The following is a 21,836-nucleotide window of genomic DNA, read 5'->3' on the forward strand; positions in this document are numbered from 1 at the left end:
ATCTGACTACTGTGAGTAGCTTCATTGAAATCCATGGTCACAAAGCTAAGCATATGTGTAGGTGCTTATAGGAACTAGGCCATGATTGGTATGATGTGTGTGAATAATCCACACCCCTGAGTGACATAAATTACACAGATCTAAGCACCAGTGCGAACAGCACTATGTTGGTGGGAAAGTTTCTCCTGCCAACATAGCTACCGCTGCTCATTGGGGGTGGATTAATTAAGTCGACGGGAGAGCTCTCTCCCTTCAGCTTAGAGCGGCTTCCTAGTGTAGTCATAGCCTGAGTGGAGTTTAATGTGTTGGTCGTTATGTGTAAGGCCTTAAGTGGCCTAGAACCTACTTACCTAAGACATCCTCTGTCTCCCCCTTCACATATCAACCGTGAACCATATGTGAAGGAGGAGAGAGAGGATGTCTGTCCATAGTCAGTAGAGGCGCTTGAGCTGGAAAACATAAAAGCTTATTAGGAGAGACAAGATGGGTGAGGTAATACCATTTACTGGACCAACTTCTATTGCTGAAAAAGATAAGCTTTCACAGAACTCTTCTTTAGATCTGGGAAAGGTACCCAGAGTGTCATAGATAAATACAAGGTTGTTAAGCGTAAGAATTAACAACATGTTTAAAGGGACCCCTCTGAATGAAGTGGGCCATCAACAACTCTGCAGTCATACGACCAAGGTTACAGATTGTTGAAAGAGACATTAAAGGGCTGTGCAGGTTTCCTTTGAAGACGAGGGCTGTGAGGCCAGATATGGAGTGATTGTTTCACGGTTGATATAGTGGTTTGGTCTTTGATCATTTTTCTGCATGAGTTCATTCAAGAATGTAGTGATTGTCTCATTTCACCCATATTTGATGGGGACCACATCCTGAAAGCAATCTTTCCGGCATAGGCACTTTTATTTTTCCCTGGGGGTGCTTCACGCCTGCTCCATCCCCATTCCTCCCTCAAGGCCATGCCCTCACTCTGCCTCTTTCTCCCCCTCACTCCACCCCCTCCACTGAGGCCCCTGCCTGCCCATCACTGGCTGTTCTCCGCCCTCACCCAAGCACTTCCCCCAGCCACCAAAGAGCTGATCGGTGGCACTGCTGAACAGCTGTGTCTTGTGGGTGCTGAGCAGTCACTATTTTTTTTTTCCATGAGTCCTCGATCCCCAGAGCACCCTGGAGTCAGCACTTATGTTTTCTAGAACCTCACTTTCTGGCCTTCAGACAGTCCTCTCAACCTCACCAAGCTCATCATCAGACACAAAGCTCTGCACAAACCACGACACACCAACTCAGTGACACCAGACCCTGCCAGAACAACAGATGCAAAACCTGCAGACATCTCTCCATGCTACAATGATCAAGACCCCTCACAACACACCTTTTAAAATCCATGAGTCATACACATGCCTATCACAACATGTGGTGTCCATCATCCAGTACATCATATGGCCCAATAACAACTCTGTGGGTGCAGCACTATGTGTGTAGGTGTGCCCTAACTCTCCTTTGCTCTGTGGTTGCAGAGGTGTTAATGGCCCACTTCATTTTGAATGGTCCTTTGCAACGTGTTAACTCCTGCGCTTAACAGTCTCTTCCACCTTGTACTTCGCTGTGACACTGAGGGCATGGCTACACTTGCAGGTGTAGAGCGCTTTGAGTTAAACCAGCCTTCGCAGAGCGCAGTAGGGAAAGCGCTGCAGTCTGTCCACACTAACAGCTGCAAGTGGACTGGCGTGGCCACATTAGCAGCTCTTGCAATGGCTCCAGAGAGTAGTGCATTGTGGTAGCTATCCCTGCATGCAAGTGGGTAGAGTGGAGTGTGACAGGGAGTGTGTTGTGTGTATGTGGGGGGAGACAGAGTGAGTTTTTTGGGGGATGAGAGCATGTCAGCATGCTGTCTTGTAAGTTCAGACAGCAGCAGACCCCCTCTGCTCCCTCCGCCTCTCTCTCTCCCCCCCAGCATTCCACACTAATGGTTGCTTTGTCTCGGAGCAGATAAGCACCAGCTGTCAGAAACAGAGCTTTCAAAGGGCATATCCACATTCCTACAGTGATTCCAAAACAATGACAAGAGGGGCCACTTGACTTAAGGGGATTATGGGACAGTTCCAGAGGCTGATCAGAGCGCAGTAATGCAACACCTTGTTCACACTGACACCCGGGCGTTTCAGCCAAGGTGCACCAAGTGTTAATCTTGTCGCCGAGGTGGAGTACCAGGAGCACTCTAGCCCTGGAGTCAGAGAGCTCTATGTGCCTTGCCACTGTGGATGGGTAGTGAGCTAGGGTGCCCAGGGCTGCTTTAATGTGCTCTAACTCACAAGTGTAGCCAAGCCCTTGGTATCTTTCCGAGAACTGAAGAAGAGCTCTGTGTAATTCAAAAGCTGGTCTCTTTCACCAGAGAAGTTGGTCCAATAAAAGATATTACCTCACCCTCCTTGTCCCTCCCATGTGCTGGGACAAACATGGCTACAGCAATACTGCAAACAATAAAAGTTTATTATCATTATAAAAAAGCGGTGGCTGCTGGCAGGGCGTTCTTAATGAGGGCCCTGGGACTTCTGAACTTGTTTCCACTTTGTTCCAAAATAGCCTGAATTTGATGACCTTCCAGGCATGTTGTAGGTTGCAAAAGCAATTTGTTTGATAGGATTTGTAGGGAAGGATGAAGGTATGTTCCTGGGTATGTCTGATTTGGGAGTGAGGCTTTTCTGGAGTTTTTCCATGTTTTTTTATTGTCTGTTGGCTTAGGTAAATTGTTAGCTCCATTTTGACTGTTTAATGCTTCAGGCTGACAGTTAATTTAATTATGTATCATTGTTAATGCTGGTAGATTGTTTCTATAAGTATAATTATTGTCAGGCACTTCTGTGCGTATGTTCTTTTTTTTTTAAGTTAAATCTAAAGAAAAGGAAAAATAATAGAAAGATGAAATTGACCTAAAGCTACTGAGAGTTCCTCCTGCCATTTATTTGCAGCCACAGATTTTAGCTTTGGCCTATGTGTGTAATTATCAAAAGTAGTAATTCAGTACAGGCTGGCCTGGACTCCTGCTTTCTGCTGAGCAAAGAAATAAGATGAAATGGGAGATTGGAGCCTTCTTGTTTAGTAAGTTTCCCCTTTCTGTTTTTGGTGGAAAGAGGCCATTATTTCTGCTGGACCTCATAAATCCTAATAATGAAACTGGCTTCTAGCAAATCATGTGTTGTTTCACATATCAGCAAATATTTAGCTAGGAGGTAAATGATGGGGTGGCGATATTTGGAGAGCATCTGTTTCTTCCCTCTTCCTCTTTCCAAAGTAAACAGGCACCCTCTAGCCTCCTCCCCCGAAATGATTTACCCTCCTTTTGTTAAGGAACGTCTAGTAGAAAGGTATGGATCCTGTCTAATATGGTAACTAGAACAAGCAACAGCCGCTTTGCTGGACATATGTGATTAGTCCTGGGAGCTTTATGCTTTTCATATTGGTCAGCTATGTTGTTTTGCATTATAAATTCCCTGTGCCAACAAACTCAGTAGCATAAAACATTTATGCAGGGGATCCTGCTTGACATTCCTTTTTTTTAATAACATCACACAAATTGTCAATAGTACCAGAATTGTTTTTAATTAACTAAACTTAGAGACATATGTTTTCCCCAAATGAGAGAAAAAAAAAAAAAAGCTACTGAGGAGTGATCATGACGACAACAAAAAAATTATTACTGTTAGTTCCCTGCAATAATTTTTTGGCTGTGATTGCTAAGAAGCGTTGTTTTCCTTCTCCCACCTATTTTCTTCCCGTGTCACCTCTGTTCTATTTACGATTATCCGTGGAAGAGTGAAGTGGGGAAGAGCACTCTTCTTTAATAAGAGCCTCCCCTCCTCTTTCTTTCAGTTGTTTCAAATGATGCATTTTCACTAATGGTGCAAAGCTTGTCACGTGTGATTACATGTGGTCGGCTGTACAGTTGCATGCTAGTGTTGTGCTCCTGAGGGATGCTTAGCAAGGTGTGTCCTGCATTCAGCTGCTTACATTTCATATTTCATCTGAGATTTACTTACATATCCAGATAGCCAACGTATAGTGAATTTAACTGCTATACTTCAGATGCTGTCGACTGTCAATAGCATTAATAAAAGGATGCTTCATTAACTGCATGATTAAATTGGCATTAGTTGTAATTTCTTAAAATAAACCAACCACACATGCCAATGTGTTGGTTGTAAAGAAGAGATCAGGTTGCTTATTTTTGATTGGACATGGCTTGATATTGAACAGAATACCAAAATATTTGTATGTAAGGAATTACAGCAAATGCTTATAGTGCCTTAGGTCATAGACATCCCACACTGTCCAGTCTTAAATTATTGGTCAGCAATATGGGGGTGGCCTATGTTACATTTATGAATGTAAATTACAGCTTCAAAACTGCACCTACCTGGGTAAAAGAGTGTTTCCATGGTCATATTTGTTTTTGTTTTGCTTTTGCATCTGCTTACATGCCACTATTCAGTTGAATTATGTTTTTAATGGAGAATCAGGCACACAGTGTGCAGCTCTAATCCAGTGTGAATAAAAGTGAAAATCGCATTGCACACTCTAAAGTGAATGTGTCATGAATCAGGCCTTTAAAGATTTATTGGAAGTCACTGATACCTAGAATGCCTAGATACAGTCCAAACAATATTTGTGTATGATATTATGAAATCCCTACATCATTAATTGCTATACATTTTGGGATGATACTGTGAAGAGGTTTTTTAATGGTTTACATATTTCCTCTATGATCCTAAAGTTGATTTTTCAGAAAGTTGAATGCCCCAGTATTTATACGATTCACAGAGGTAATTGACACTAGTTAACATATTTCTAAACGCAGGTTTTGCATAGAATATTTGTAGCAACTTTTTATTTTTTCAATGTTTATTTTAATCATCCATATTGATGAGGAGGCAAGTTTTATGAAGGGATAATTATGTTACCGTCAGTCAGGCCCATCAATTTGCATGACCTACATAAAAGATTTTTGAAGAAGGAAGAGGATTTACCAAGTTATTAAAGGATCTGTTGTTAATTGTCAAAATTTTATTGGCACATACGCCACATGTGTTATTTTATTGTAATGAGTAAATAGCAATAATACATGTTAAATGATTGCACTGGAGTATTTTCCTGAGCAAACTGCCTGTTGTTTTCATAGATAACTAGATTTAAATTTATATAATGCTGAAGTTACAATTGGGATATTCTGTAAGTTCTAGTTTAAAAAAATTGTCCAGCTCGTTCTTTCTCATCTGCAGTAATGAAAAATTCTTGGAATACAGCCTTGCAGTAAGTAGTCCTGCTAAATTATGTTATTTTCTAACCTTAGCATCAACGAGATCCTCGTCTGAATGAAATTTTATTCCCATTCTATGATTCAAAAAGAGCAATGCAGATAATTGAGACATATGAGCCAGATGAAGATTTGAAGAATAAAGGTAAACAAAGTGGGAATATCTGTGTATCAAAAATTAATACCACATTCTTTAGACACTTTAAATTTTAAAAAGCACCTACGTGACTTGCGAGCCTAGTCCCAATGAGACTGAGGCCAGGTCTACACTATAAACTTACATCGGTGAAAAATCCACACCCCTGAGCAACATGGTTATACTGACCTAACCCCTGGTGTACATAGTGTTATGCCAACGGGAGGGCTTCTTTCACAGGTACATAGTAAAATGCTATGTTAGCTTTTACCAAAGCTATAGGGGTAAGCACCTTTGTGCTCTCCTAATCTTCTCTATGAGCTGCAGAGGCCGAAGGCATAAAGCTTGTCTAAATTGCAGCATCCTCCTCTGTCTACTCTAAGCCTCAGTTTTGCCCAGAATCTCTCCAGTACCGCCAGCTGCACCTCCACCCCTGACGTGCTCCTCCTGCCTTAGGCATGCTCTCTACACAAGGGATTGTGAGGAGCCAATGGCTGTCTTCCTTGGTTCCTGCAGCACAGGAAACAGGCCTTGACACCCCTCTGGTCCTTTTACCAGGAGTAAAGCAGCTGAATGAGGAGTAAGGATCTGATCCTGTATATGTTGCTCCCAGTTTACTCTGCTATCCTTCCATCTGTTAACAGATTGCTTTTGCTTTTTTGCTAAAATTGAACCTGGGAGGTGATGGTCTCTCCATAACTTCTCAGGGCACTCCAGTAAAAAAAGGGGAAGGGTTTCAGCCAATACACTGGCTTTCAGATGGGAGATATCTCCTCTCAATAGCACAGTATTTCTTTTTTTAAAAATTATCTATAGGACACGCGAGGATCCATTGTTTTCTCGCAGTCATGGATCGGAATTTTGAAGGATCCAACTCTATAGCTTATTTTGTTTTCATCTTCGTATGTACCGGAAACTCCCCTTACTAATTACTTCCTTTTCTTTTTAATCTAATCACATTGGTCACATGTTTAAGGCAGTCATGGTTCTCCTGTCTAGATGCCAGCATATTTCAAGTGTTTTCCCATAATGTACAAGGTATAATGAACATTATTTGCCCCTGTTCAGAAAGAGATGCACCCATGTTTTGGGTGGGCAGGAGTTAAAGTAAGCCAGTAGTTTATGAAGATAGGTATTTTGCAGACAAGAAACTGAATCTAGAAGCTGATGTCGGCATGAGCGTCTACACTGCTTTCATATTCTTTCAAACAATCATTGAGTCATGGTAGCAACTTGAGCCTATTGTGTTAATTCTTTCTTTCTTCATTATTTGTATTGCGATGTATGTAAATGTGGACTGTCTCCTGCCGAAAAATCGAAGGGGTTTTTCTGATGATGATCTTTCCTTGGTGGGGTTAGTTCATGCAGGTTTCACCCCAGTGGAATTAGTGGGAGAAGGGGAGGAATTGGCCCCAGAAGTTATGGATCCTGAATATAGGCAGGTCATTCATCTGGCTTTAAACCATACTGTCCTCTTGTTGGGTGATTGCTCCATAGTCCAGTGTGGAGACAAAACCACACTAGATTCTGTCCAGTATCAGACGGGGATGACATTTTGAAAAGCACATCATTCCACCCGCACCAGTGTGACCTTGCATGCACTATCCATGTGAGGTCATGCTGGCAGGGACAGGTCCACACCAATCCTGGAAGTACCATAATGTCTTGTATTCTGGGAATGCATGAGTAGCCACCCAATATCCAATGGAGGCAATGGCTTATCTGCGTGGTGCCTGTTCTCTGCAGTCCTTTACAAGACCCCCTATTCCATAAAGCACTTAGGCACATGTGTGCACTGAATAGCACTGTGTGGGAGGCAAGACCTCGTTCACTGACCGTAGCTGTAAGAAACCAGTCCTGCCTTGGTCACCGTACAGCAGGGGTAGTGAATTACTTTTTTGTCAAGGTCCAGATTTCTTGGTCAAGGTGTAGTCAAGGTCCAGACTCCAGAAAAAATAATTAAAATAATAACAACAATAATGATAATTAAATAAAAAGATTTGGGGGTCCATTCAGAAGCAGCTGGTGGTCCGGATTTGGCCCACGGTCCGCCTATTGACTACCCCTGCTGTACGGTAAGGATCAGTAACTAGTAAGGGTCATAACTAGAACTCAGCCCTTCCTCATGTGCTGTACAGCACATGGATGGCTCAGTAAGCTCAGGAGCTCTGTGGAAGAGCCGTTATAGACACTTTCTCCTTCTGGGGGAGACTCTGCACCTCAGCCTCTTAATTATGTTATCATTGGGGCAGGGCTTCATTATTTTGCTAAAATCTTAGCAGATATCCACCAGCTATACACAGCAGTGATTTTTTTTTCACTCTCTTATACTTTTTCCTCCAGGCAAATCACATATCATGCCTGGAGCTACTTTGTTCTGCTGGTTTTAAGTTGTTACTGGGGTGGGGGGTGTTAAATTTCTTAAGATGAGAATGTGTGATTTTTAATTTTTTTTCATTTTCTCCTAACTCAAAACCAGCTGAAGGGATTTGGCTGTGACCAAGAATAGGAAGTTCAAAGCCTCAAGTGAGAATTTTTCAGAAAGTTATGAGCAAGTGAAAGCTGGGGGGTTAGGGATTCTCTGTTGAAACAAAAAGGTCATGTGAAACAAAATAAAATTAGAGCTGCTGTGAGCTGTCCCTTGCCAATAACAGAGCTCTATGTCTGACATTAGGAAACAGGAACTTCAAGTTCAAATTGCATTCAAATTGTGTAATGTAACGTTTAGATAGTTAACTGCCTACCTCCCCCTGTCCCCCCCCCTTTTTTTTTTTAGCATGAAGCCATTTTTAACATAGATATCACAGGCAGATTCTGATCTGGCTTAAACCAGAATCTGGCCCCTCATCTTTTACAATTTCTGAAGCACAAAACAAAAAGAGGTGAAAGAAAACGTACTACGGACACTGTGGCCAAAGTTACTGTACACACACAGTTCCATTTTCTTACATGGTTTTGTTTACACAGAAAATGTTTTCATTTTCATTGTCAGGAAGATAATCTACTGTATATACTTTGAACAGTGGGGTGGTTAGCAAAAGTCTTGAACCTTCCATGTTTTGGAAATAAATTCAAAATAAATTAACTTTGTAGCTCATGCTAATAGAATCTTTGGATCCAGCCTTTGAAAGACTGGGAGAGTCTTGTACTTAAATTACTGTTGTTAATTTTCTTTCATCAGCTGTTATAAAATACCAGCACCTCTTCTGGGTAACAATGTCTGTGTTCCTTTAAACACTAACAATCTGTATTCTCTGCATAAATACAAAAAAACCATAAAGCTATTTTTTTCCTTCCAGGTCTCATATCAAGTGATGGATTCTGCAGATATTTGATGTCAGATGAAAATGCCCCAGTCTTCCTTGACCGTTTGGAATTATACCAGGAAATGGACCATTCTTTGGCTCACTACTTCATCAGCTCTTCCCACAATACCTATCTAACAGGCAGGCAGTTTGGCGGGAAGTCTTCTGTAGAGATGTACAGACAAGTGCTTTTGGCCGGTTGCAGGTTGGAAATACAGGATAATGGCTTTCATAGTTAATATTGTTTGGGGGCAATCAAATACTTCATTTTATTTACCTCGGTAATTCTATATGATACCATGTAAATATAACAAGTGTGATACATATGAAAAATATCATAAGTAAAATTCCTTTTTGTACAAAAACATATGGAAAGAGTAGCCTTTAGGAAGTTGTAGTATTGTGGGGGGAAGGGTGTGTTGGAAGATGTAGACTGCACACTTCTGCAGTTCAGAGGGATTTGTGCTGTGCAATTAAGCCAATCTGCATTTACATGGATATCGGTTTATGACTTCCAGTTTAACTACTTTCAGTGCATAGATATGGTATATCCAAATTAGCTAACGAGAGAGTAAATAATGGAGTGCTGGAAAAAAACCCACTTTCACTCAGACATTTTGCACTCTCATACACACAGAGTTTAATGTAATATGTCCATAGCTATAAAATCAAATTGAAATAAGAGTTTGTGTATTACAGCGTGAGAGGAATTGTATTGCTTCTAAAATTGCAATGTTATTTATTGTAGTCTCTGCTCCTGAACAAGACTGATTGCTTGGAGCTTCTGTCAAATGGCTTATATATTTATTGAAATATTGTGGAAATTGACATAGTTGTTATTGGGTTTTTAGATGTGTTGAACTGGATTGTTGGGATGGAAAAGGTGAAGACCAAGAACCAATAATAACACATGGGAAAGCAATGTGTACAGATATTCTTTTCAAGGTAGACTATATATATCACTGGTAACTTCAAATTTATAAATCAAACTTTAAGCCCAAATCCTCTCTTCAGCACCCAGACTGGGAAATTTAGCTAGCAAGTAGAGAACTCTGCAGAGAGAAGGAATCCCACACTACAACACTGCATGGCTGGCACTACATCCTAATGGAATGAATGATTCGAATGGGGTGGTTCCTATGTCCTGAACTCTTAAAAGCTTGCCTCTGCCTCACTACCTGTTCCCACCCCCCTCTGCATGAAAGCATGCGGGGAGCCCACTCAGGCCTCTGCATAGTCTCTCCAAAACCTGCCACTCTTATGGTCTCTGCTGCGAAAGTCCCCCTTACCGGTGGAAGGGACAGGCGAAACACAGGAGTTGTCCCTTCAGCCAAAATCCTCCTCTCGGACAGATCAGCTGTCAGATCCCTATGTCTCAGAGGAGCGCTGAGCTTGAGGCTGTTGCTATCACCTTCCTCCCACAGGTGAAGAGGGAGTTTTTTAAACATGGCGTGCAAGGTAGTGAGTAGGAGTAAATGGAGAAATGAAATAGACACAATTTGTTCCGTCTGTCTTTGCTTCATTTGCAAATCCATCATGTTCTGTGTCTGTAAAATATTTCTACTCATGATTGCCACTTGATGTGTGTTAACATGAACACTTTCTTTGCATTTTAAAGGATGTCATTCAAGCCATTAAGGAAACTGCATTTGTTACATCTGAGTATCCTGTTATTCTTTCATTTGAAAATCACTGCAGGTATAAAGTATATTCATCTTCCATTTTTAATAGTGCAATGAAAGAGCAATTGTACCTATGATAAGGCTCATAATAGTTCAGCTTTACCTGGAAAACTTTGTAACAGGGTTATGCAAATAAATTAGATTAGATGTCGCTTTGAAGAGATTCAGGGATGTTTGCTTTAACGCAAAGGTCAAGCTTTACGGTGGTTTAATAATGCTGTGATTCAGCAGTGAGTTACATTTGAAGGTCACATTAACTGAATAATATTTAATCAGCACATTGCTTTGCTCTAAATAAATGCATTTCAGTTATATTAGTTAGGTTTTTATAAACACTTAAAAGTACTATAAGTCTTGTAATTTTATTGTAAGTGGGCAGCAAATTACATGAAATACTTGTATTACGTCTATATTCACTTTTTTGTTGCTGAATGATGGCTTGGAGTTTTTTGGGGGGAGGGGTGACAGAGAGAATCTTAAGAAATTAACAAATGTCACTTTTTTCAGCAAATACCAACAGTATAAGATGTCAAAATACTGTGAAGATTATTTTGGCGATCTCCTTTTGAAGCAACCTCTAGAAACACATCCAGTATGTATCTTTAAAAATTGTGTTTATATCTTGGGTTAATTTTATTAGCGAGATATAGTAACTTGGGGTCACATCACCAATAGTGGAGAAACTTGTGTGCCTGGGCCTAAGTTTTCAAACATCACTATTGATTTGGGGCTTCTCAGGTTTTGGGTGCTTGTCCTTAGCTGGTTCATTTAATTTCTTCTGAACAGGGATTGGTGAAGGACTTCTGGCAAGGGTTGGGGAGCCATGTCCCCATGCTGAGTCAAGCAGGGTTGCCTGCCCTATAAAATAGACCAAGTGTAGTTCCTTTGCTTGTGACCTCACCACCTTGTCTCTCTGTAGTTTCCACTCATTGATGCTCTACTTAATGCTAAACTGTATTAATGCTAAGTGGCACTATGTGCAAAAGCCTTATTTAAATGAATCTTAGCCATAGCCGGCAGAGCATTACAGGATCTAATGATGAACGCATCTTGTGTGTATAAGCAAACACTGTGGCCAGTCCACAGCTGGTACAGAAGAACCACTACACTAAGAACAGAAACAGAAGGAACAAAGCAACAAAATGCAGACAAAGAACAGCCACAAAGTTTGCAGGATCTCATCAACATGCCACTTTTCAATGCCTTAGAGAACTTCAGCTTTGACAAATCTTCACAATGGATAGACAGTATTTTGCAAGATTTCAAATTGCAAACAAACTTGAGATCATAGAAGATTAGGGTTGGAAGGGACCTCAGGAGGTCATCTAGTCCAACCCCCTGCTCAAAGCAGGACTAATCCCCAACTATATACATTTTTTGCCCCAGTTCCCTAAATGGCCCCCTTAAGGATTGAACTCACAAGCCTGGGTTTAGCAGGCCAATGCTCAAACCACTGAGCTATCCCTCCCCTACATGTATCTTCTTTAATTTATGTTGTGGGAAAGCAAGTGAAGCATATCTTTAAATCCTTTGACTTCACTGCAGACTGTCACAAAGATAACTATGAAAGGATTCTGGCTATGTTTGATGCATACTTTATACCTCAGAGAAATGTGGTTTATGAAAGAGAATGTTTTCATGACAGAATTCAAGAACCAGGGGGAAAATGTTGAATGTTTTATAAGAATTCTGCATACATTGGCTGAAAACTCTGATTTGGGGAATGCAAAACATGAAAATATCAGACTCAGACTGGTTTATTGGGTTAACAGATGAAAAACTTTTCATAGCAGCTGAAATTGAGGAGAGTTTTAACCCTAACCTCAGTTATTTAAATAGCAAAACAGTCTGAACTAGTGAAACAGTGAAACCTAGAGAAACTTGACAAACTTAAAAACCTGTAGCTAGCTTAGAAACTGTGTTAAAAGTTATTATCATAAAACCCCTGAGGCAAGGAGAGAGAACTCCCAAGTTAACAGTGACAATTCCAGCCTACATACACAATAAGTAGAAAAAGTCAATCTCAAGAGATTATGCATGTCCAGCCAGAGGCACATGATGTAATGAATGTATGAAATGTGGACTTTTTGCAGCTGTTTGCTGCACCAAAGCAGTCAGAGAGTTGACTCATATCATGGACAACCAAGAGCCACTGTTTCTGATATCTATTACTTGTGATGACATAGATAGAGCCTTGCAAATCTGCGGATATCCACATCCACGGACGTAGTTGTATTGTTTACCATCTTTGCTGATTGCAAATTGGATGCAGCTCCAAATTTTTGTATCTGTGCAGGGCTCTAACAGTGACATGGGTGCGAATGCAGATACATATGAACGGTGGAGTGTGGATTGCGGGTCGGATAGAAGTTAATTATCGCGGATTCGGATCGGTTGTGAATCCAAATTTTTGTATGCACACAGGGCTCTAGACATAGAACCTAACCTGGAGAGTGAAATTAAATATTCATGGCAAGACTATTGAGTTTTAAATTGACTCAGGAGCTGATGTCACAGTCATCATAGAAGGGACTTGCAATCACATTCAATCCTTCTCAGAGCTGAAGTCACAGCTTGACACGGCTTTGACTAGCCTTGGAGGTATACTGAATGGCTTGGATCAGCTCACCATAGAAACAACTTGCAAAGATAAAAGCTTTGCATTCTGAATGGATGTGATCAAAGTATCAAAGACGAGCAACTTCTCAGCTGTAGCATGGCAGCCATGATGGTCCCGGTGAGAGAGGTGGAAGAACTTGATAGAGGATTTAGTGATATTGGACTTCTGAGAGGTTATCCAGTACAAATCAACTTAAGAGACAATGCTGAACCATACAGTGTACAAACACCCACACCAGGGAGACCTTGGAAGAGACTAATTGCAGATTTATGCAAATTCAGAGAACATCACTGCCTGGTTATCGTAGTCAAATCAGATAAAAAAGGCTACAAGAGCTTCTGAACATATTTTTACAACAGACATCACTCAGAGAATTGCCAGGTCTAGAACCTGGTGACCATGCTCATGTAAAAATGGATGGAGAAAAAGGATGGACAACTTCAGCTGTCGCTGTATACAAAAAAATAAATAAATTCTGCACCAATATAATATGTGATTGTGACTGACGTTGGAGAGTTCAAAAGGAGCCATTGACATCTACAGTTTGTTCCTCAGAAAGAACAATCAACAGATAAAACGCTACCGATGGCAGATTCAGAACAAGAAGATTGCAAACCGACCAGGCCAGTTTTTGCAAGTAATGGACAGCCAGATGCTAAACTGTACTATGCTGTTCAGCCCTTAGGAGGCACTGTGTAAAATACAGTTCATTTAAATGAACCTCAGTCAGAGCATTAAAGGAGCTAATGATGAACACATCTGGTGTGTATAAGCAAGCTCTGTAACCAGTTCATATCTGGTGCAGAAGAACATGACAGATGCAAAGTAATTGATCATATGTGCCTGGAAGGGAAGGGTGTAGTGCCTTCAGCTGCATCTTGTATTTCATACTTCATGGTCCAGATCAAGCTTTGGAATCTGGGCTGCTTCAGTGATGCATTAGGAACTGAATTGAATGAAGAGCTCCCAGCAGAAGCAGCAACTGGAGGACCAGTCAGGAGAACTAAAATCCACGTGCATTTCAGTCTCATACATAGCCAGGAAATATAGCAGATGCTGGAGCATTCTTAACAGGCATGGCCTACCAATATTCAACCTTGGCCTAACCTATTTTCTAGGGCAGGGGATCTCAAACTTTATTGCACTGCGACTCCCTTCTGACAACAAAAATTACTACACGATCCCAGGAAGGCGGACCAAAGCCTGAGCCCACCCAAGCCATGCTGCCCAAGGGCTTCAACTCCAGGCCTGTAACCTGAGCCCTTTCGGCTTTGGACCTGAGCGGTGGGGCTCAGGCTTCAGCCCCGAGACCCAGCAAGTCTAAGCCAGCCCTGGCGACCCCATTAAAATGTGGTGGTGACCCACTTTGGGGTCCTGACCCACAGTTTGAGAACCGCTGTTCCAGGGCCTGCCCGCTGCTTTGCAAAAACCATTCAAACTCTCTGGCAGCAGCCACCAAATGTCAGAGGTGAACAGCTGCTATCAGCTGCACCACTCTGCTGAGAAAGACAGCCAGGAGAGTCCTATGACTCACCTTCCTGCTACTGTCCCTGGTGACTACCAGTCCCTTTTGCCTAGTGGCGCCTTCTCCAGGGCTGTGCTTTTTTCTCTTCTCTTAAATTTGACAGGGGTAGTTACGATGCAAGAATGCCTAATAGAGACCATGTTCCCATACTCGGAGGGGTATGCAGAGATGTGTGGCTGGCTGTAACATCCCCAACCTGAGCGCAGTTCTCACACGTGACTGCTTCTCATGGCCCTGTGACCAGACAGAAAAGGTGCCACACCAGGAGTTCTGTGGCTACTGCTGCTTCAGGACCCAATTCTAGCCTCATCTGGTCTCTGCTCTTTAGTGCTGCTCATTGTTTTATGTTTTGTTTTTCTTGCTTGTCTCTAGTTTTGTCACTCTGCCTCCTCCAGGCACACATCCATCAAGCAAACTTTCAAAAGGCATCTGGTGCAAGTTTGAAACTTGCTTAGTTGTATGCTGTTTTAAATGTCTCTGGAAGGAAAACTCAGGACAGGCGTGAGACTGGCTGAAGCAGATATTTTCCCAGAGGGGCACCTAGCTAAGCTTTTAATTGCAGACTGATATTTTAGAGGTAGGGGAAATGAAGCCTGATTGTACTGACATCTAGTGGAGTTAAAACATATTCACTGCTGGTCACAGTTGATGATAACCTAGACTTCACTGTATCCTCATTGTACATGTTGAGTTTGTTGTACATCAGGGGTGGGCAAACTACAGCCCACAAGACCATCCTGCCCAGACCCTGAGCTCCCAGCTGGGGAGGCTAGCCCCTCCCCGCTCCCCCACTGTCCCCCCTCCCCTGCAGCTACGCCACTGCACGGGCAGCGCTCTGGCTGGCGGGGTTGCGCGCTCCTGCCGAGCAGCGCGGCAGCATGTCTGGCTCCGACCAGGCAGCGCGGCTGCCAGACATGCTGCTCTGAGCAGCATGTTAAGGGGCCTAAGGGGTTGAATAAGGAGCAGGGGGTACCAGGGGGCAGTCAGGGGACAGGGAGCAGGGGGCGGTTGGATGGGGTGGAGATTCTGGGGGGCGGACAGGGGATGGGGGAGTTGGATAAGTGTGGAAGTCCTGGGGGCCTGTCAGGGGTGGGGGTGTTGATAGGGGTCGAGAGATGGGGAACGGGGGTTGGATAGGCGTGGGGGCCTGTCGGGGCAGGAATGTGGATAAGGGTCAGAGCAGTCAGGGGACTGGGAGCAGTCAGGGGACTGGAAGCAGGTAGGTTGGATAAGCGGTGGGGAAGTTAGGGGCAAGGGGTCCCAGGAGGGGGTGATTAGGGGACAAGGATCGGGGGGGGTTGGATGGGTCAGGGGGCCAGGCTGAGGGGGGCAGTCAGGGGGTGGGAAGAGGGAGGGGTTGGATAGGGGTTGGGGGCCAGGCTGTTTGGGGAGGCACAGCCTGCCCTACCTGGCCCTCCATACAGTTTTACAACCCCAATGTGGCCCTCGGGCCAAAACGTTTGCCCACCCCTGTTGTACATGATCCCCTTGCTGGAATTGAATGATTGAGTTTACTTAATTATAATGGAAACATGAATATTAGCTTGGAGGGATGTATCAGTTGTTGGTTCCACGTGCTGCTTGCCACCTTTGTTTGCTTCTCCTTGTATTTGGGTATCAGGGTGTGGTGGGTTGACAGTGGCTTCCCCCAGAGGCTGTTGATGCTGGTCCTGCACAGTGACAGAGCTGACCAGATGATGATTATTTTTTTATGTGGTGGTTGAATACCTAGACACTCCACCCACTCCAGAGAGATCTGCCTCCCTGTTCTAGGATTCTTTACTAACCCTGGCTATATCTTCCAGTCCCAACTCACTTCTACCTCAATGTACCCCTTGTCCTTTTCAGCTGTGATACTGGGTAACAGGTCTTTCCCCCACCACCCAAATCTGTACTCCTATGTGTGTGCTGGGGCTTGTCCCATGGGATCCTGTCCTATGCTCTGCCCACCTCAGAGCCGAGAGTGATGGGCCAACAGATGGTATTCCTCTCCCTTCCCAATATGGAGCAAGTCATTTAATGATACTTAGTACATATGTAGCATTTGGCATTTGATACCATCCACAAACATCAAAAACATGATCCTACAAACCCTTACTGGCAGGTATAGTCCTAATCCCCTGGCTAAGGACTACTCGCATAGATAGATCTTTGCAGGACTGTGCACTGGTTGCTGGAAACTCACAATACGGTGGTAAGTTAAGCTGGGTATGTATTATTAGTCACATTTAGCAAATTAGGAAATTGATATTAGGGAACTGAGGTTAAGTGACTAGCCCAAAATCACACAGGAAATCAATGTCCGAGTTGATACTCCAGTCTCCTGACTTGACTGTTGCCAAGATAGTGTGGTCCTGTGGATATGGCAGTGGACTAGGAATCAGGAGAGCTAGGTTTTGCTCCTGCCTATGCTAGTGATCTGTGGCATTACCTCTGTCACTTTGTTGCTCTCTCTCTGCCTCAGTTTCCCCTCCCACTCTGTGTCTTGTCTATTTAGATTGTAATTTCTCCAGGGGAGGGACTCCTTTTCTATTTATTGTACAGTGCTCAGGTGATAAATGCTTTATTTTAAAGCTATGTAATCTCTTCCTGCCTTGTTTTCTCCATCTGTAAAGTGAGGATGATGATACTTTCCTGCCACACTCTTGCATTGTGTTAATTAATTTTTGTGAAATGTTTTGTGGTCATCAAAAAATGAGTATTTTGTAAAATATTATTATTACCGATTAATTTTTGAGGTATTTTTCTTCTGGGTGGTAGTCAGGCAGCACACCCATTCTGCCACTTGTGAAAGCTATGAGCAGCAGAGAGAAAATAGTAGAGCAGAATTCAGTTTTCAGATGATTTGATAAATAATAATAGCAGTCTCTCTTACCAATGGAGGTATACATTTTTGTATCAGCCTGTTCTCTTTTTCAGAATTTAGCAAACCTTAATGTGAGGTGGAAATAATAGATGTCTAAACGTGTTTTGCTAAAAGGGGCAAGAGTAGTGATTAAACAAGACTGCAAGATAGGTGAACAAAATTAAAGGACTTCACATGCTTCCATGAGCAGAGAGGGATGGGATCTCGTGCTTCCCATTTGGAGGGAGGGGATGGCCGCAGAGGAAGTGGAAGTCCTCCCTTTAGGTCATTGTCTCCATCTTGCCCTGGCTGCACAACAGCCCTTCCATGGTTCTGCTTAGTCAGGGCTTGTCTCAACTACCGGGGAAAGTCGACCATAGTTACTCTACGCCAGCTACTTAAATAGGTCTAGGTCGACTTACTGTGGTGTCTTCACTGCGCAGTGTCAATGGTAGATGCTCTCCCGTCGACTTACCTTAATCTTCTCAGGGAGCTGGAGTACCGGGGTTGACCGGAGAGCGCTCTGCCATTGATTTAGTGGGTCTTCACTAGACCCGCTAAATCGACCCCGGCTGCATCGATTGCAGCAACGTCGATCTCCCCGTAGTGAAGACCAGCCCTCAGTGTCCTGGTCCTAAAGTCATAATCCAGCCCAAAATGTGTGGTCAGAGAGGTTAAATGAGACTATCATTGCAAATCATGCTCACTAAGCCTTTCTCTCCATTTTTGTAGCTTGAACCAGGAAGACCCTTACCATCCCCTAATGATCTCAAAAGAAAGATACTCATAAAAAACAAGAGGCTGAAACCTGAAGTGGAAAAAAGTAAGTAAAGTTAATTGAACCTTTAAATTAATACGAACTTATGCACTTTAGATAACTGAATAATGTTTTATCAAACTTTCCAAAATTACGAATATACTGTATATTCACTATGCATGACATTTTGTTTTCACTTGTGTTTCATATCAGTGGCAAAGTTTTGCCCTCTGTATAAATGTGTAGAGATTATAAATACGTATAACTTGAAATGGAATTCTGGGTCCTAATCTGTGCTGTCCACGCTAAAATGTAACATAGATGGAATCTGTCATAGAGCAGGTGTGCTGTCATCGTTGTGTTTTTCACACCTGCCAGGGTGAACGAAAACTGAAATAGCAACAAAGAATCCTGTGGCACCTTATAGACTAACAGACGTTTTGCAGCATGAGCTTTCGTGGGTGAATACCCACTTCTTCTTGCATCAGACCCACACTCACAACTTCCAAAACTCAATCTGTTAATGTTAAGTTGCAACAGGCCTTTGGATTTGCTTTACAGAACCAGACTACAGACTAACCCTTAAAACTGAAATGGAATTTCAAATGACTCTTCTTTTCTTGCCAATCCTGGTATTCTTCAGCTGTGCATGAATAATGATGTTGGGGTATTCATGGTTCCTACGATAGCCATACTGATTGGCCCTGGACCTTCTCCCATTGAAGACAGTGGCTAAACTCCCATTGACTTTAGGATTGGCTCATACGGTGCAACTTACAAGCACAACTCAGAAATAACATAAGAGTCCTGCACTATATTGAGGTAAAATTCCCATTCCAATATGGAATGTATCAGGCTGTGAACGTGATCAGCCATCTGTTACCCAGGACTTGCCCACGGCAGTAATGTGTTCGATCCAAAGGCTCTTGAGGTCACTGGAAAGACGCCCCTGATCATTTTTTTTGATCCAGCATTGGTAATAACTGTTTTATCAAACTATCCCTAACAACAACAGGTCTCAAGTCCTTTTGTAGCAGACCTGACCCTAATTGGTACTGAGCACCCACCACTCCTATTAAATTCAAGCCCCTGTCAGAATCAGGCCCTAGTTATTTAGCATTTTCTTCATGTAATTTGAGTTAAAATATTTAATTTTGGATACGAGCCATTCGTCACATGGCTAACGTTTATTTTCTCTCTGTTTTTTATTTTTTAAATAGAACAGCTTGAGGCACTGAAAAGTATGATGGAGGCTGGGGAAACAGCTGCTCCTGTCAATATCCTGGAGGATGACAATGAAGAAGAAATAGAAAGCGGTGAGGATTTAATAAGCTATGCTTCTCGGGAGTTGCTTGCATGCTGGAAAAGGAGGGACGAGTACATATAGACATTTGCTGCTGAACCTCAGTAGAAGCCTTTTAATATAACTGCTTCACTTTAACCTGCCGTATCCTCACAACCACTGAATTTATAGGCTTCCCACTTGTAACATAAACTCATAAGTACGTTTTTCAGTTAGATTTTAAATAGTGACTCTGTGAACTTGAAGCCCACGTAAAATTAAAGAAATGAAAATGTTACAAAGCAAATTAGACCGTTAGCAAAAGAAGTTTCATGTCTCATCTTTCGTTGCATCTGCTGTGCTGCTGTTGCCGTTGGAACATAGTTCTGCTTTTGATCCTATTTTATTTTGTTGATTTGTTTCTTTGCAATTTATCTCCGGGATAACCCTTTGAGATATCTGGGGTGAGGGATTGCATACAGGGGTAGGAGAACACAACAGCAAAAATACACTGAGGAAAAGCAGAGGTTAAAAGTGCTGCAGAAGAAGAAAAGCAGAATGAAGTTGTGAAGATATATGTATTGCAGTTGCATCTGCATAGATGGTCAAGTCACGTGTGTTAGTGTAAGTAGTTGAGAGAAGAGCATTGTGCAAAGTCCAGGAGGAAACCACGGAGCCCTTGCCAGTAAACGCAGTCTGCAGGAATGTGACCTACATGTTTTATTTGGCCTCAGTGTCAAAGGGGGGAGTCACAAAGACCCTACTTATAGCCATTAACAGCCCGTCTGATCACTCTCCATCTGAAGCGATTGAGCTTTACCTATAGAAGTTGTGGAAGGTCAAACCAGGGTGCTGGACTATTATATCTGTTATGAGAGAGGCATTGACTGCATTTGAATATTGTTCCTTCTACCTAGTTCACCACCTGGAGGTGATATCAGGAATTGTCCAAACAGGGTACCTTGTATTTAATCCACTGACCCATTGTTTTAGCTCATCTTTAAACGGAGGGAAGGCGGGGCAGCAGGAGCAGGGGGAGATAGAAATGGTAGACTAGGATCTGCAACATTTTTATACAATTATGGGAGCTGATTTGTATTTCTTCTTCAGGTAAATTATGCTTTCTGTGCAAAAAATCCTGCCAGTATCCCTTGAAACTGCTAGTTTAATTTTTCAATTCATTATAAGCACTACAAAAGAAGCTATTTCTCCCATGTACTGAACATCAATCTTTTCTAACGTATTGGTTTGAAGTTGTCCATCTATGTATTAATATCTCTCTTCACACATACAATATGTTGCCAATGCAGTCAGAAAATGCTTTGGATCCACGTCGTTCCTGGCTGGCGAAGGCCAGTGGGGGAAACACTGGGCCCATTGCTTATGGGATCGTCATTGCCTCTCTTAGAGAAGGCAAACTGCCTGTTGCTTTGAAGGAAGCAATAGTGCAGCCTTTGGTCATGCTTTGGATGCTGGCAATCCAGCTAATCATTATGAGTATTGAATCTTCTTGGGCACGTTTAGTGGAGACAGATGTGGTAAGACAATTTTCACAGTATCTAGATGCTGCTGATATCCTCGACCCCGTCAATCTGGATAGAGAGTTATCTTTGACAAAGAGACTGCATTGGTCATGCTTGTCAGTGGTCTCCTTCTAGTGATAGATGAAGACTAGGTCATTGTCTACACTACCGCTTAAGTCGATGTAAGTTATGTCACTCAGGGGTGTAAAACACCCACCCTCCTGAGCAACATAACTGACTTAGGGCGGTGTAGACACCATGTTATGTCACCAGGATACGCTTTCCCATTAACGTAGCTTCCGCCCCTCATTGAGGTGGGAAAACTCTCCCATTGACTTATCACGTCTTCACCAGACCCACTAAATCGACACCGCCGCATTGATCACAGCGGCACCATTTTAGCCCTGTAGTGAAGACAAGCCCTAGGTGTCCATGCTGGTATTCTTAAACCTATCGGCTGTCTTCATTACCATAGATCACAAGATGGTGTTGATTTGCCTGCAGACTCTGGTGGGAGTAGAGGCAGGTGCTCTTCGCTGGTTCCATTCCTTTCTCTTGGAGAGATCTCAATGGGTAGCTGTGGGCAATTGCTCCTCTTTCGAAGCTCTCAAAAGCGGGTTGCTGTAAAGTGCCATTCTGTCACCTGGTCTGTTCAACCTGTATCTGGGGCTGATGGGAGGGTTAGCAACAAGGTGTTGGGTGCATTGTCTTCAGTATGCTAATGACACTCAACTGTGTGTTTCTGTCTCATCCAACTTGAACAATGTGGTTCAGTGCCTCAGCCCATGTCTAGCTGAGTTTGGAACATGGATCAAAGTGAGCCGGTTGAAGTTCAGCCTAGACA

General features: G+C 42.8%; 1 protein-coding gene across 2 annotated transcripts in view; it reads left to right on the forward strand.

The window, feature by feature from the left end:
• Window positions 1-21,836, forward strand: part of PLCB4 (phospholipase C beta 4) — a 407,328-nt gene that overhangs the window by 297,349 nt on the left and 88,143 nt on the right. For both annotated transcript variants that reach the window (XM_039530679.1, XM_039530678.1), the window contains 7 exons: window positions 5,354-5,462; window positions 8,753-8,963; window positions 9,610-9,703; window positions 10,377-10,456; window positions 10,948-11,032; window positions 18,163-18,253; window positions 19,408-19,503. In XM_039530679.1, the coding sequence (XP_039386613.1) occupies window positions 5,354-5,462; window positions 8,753-8,963; window positions 9,610-9,703; window positions 10,377-10,456; window positions 10,948-11,032; window positions 18,163-18,253; window positions 19,408-19,503 (766 nt within the window). The remainder of the gene's footprint in view (window positions 1-5,353; window positions 5,463-8,752; window positions 8,964-9,609; window positions 9,704-10,376; window positions 10,457-10,947; window positions 11,033-18,162; window positions 18,254-19,407; window positions 19,504-21,836) is intronic.

Source organism: Mauremys reevesii, linkage group 3 (assembly GCF_016161935.1).
Source record: "Mauremys reevesii isolate NIE-2019 linkage group 3, ASM1616193v1, whole genome shotgun sequence".
In the NCBI taxonomy this organism is placed as follows: domain Eukaryota; kingdom Metazoa; phylum Chordata; order Testudines; family Geoemydidae; genus Mauremys; species Mauremys reevesii.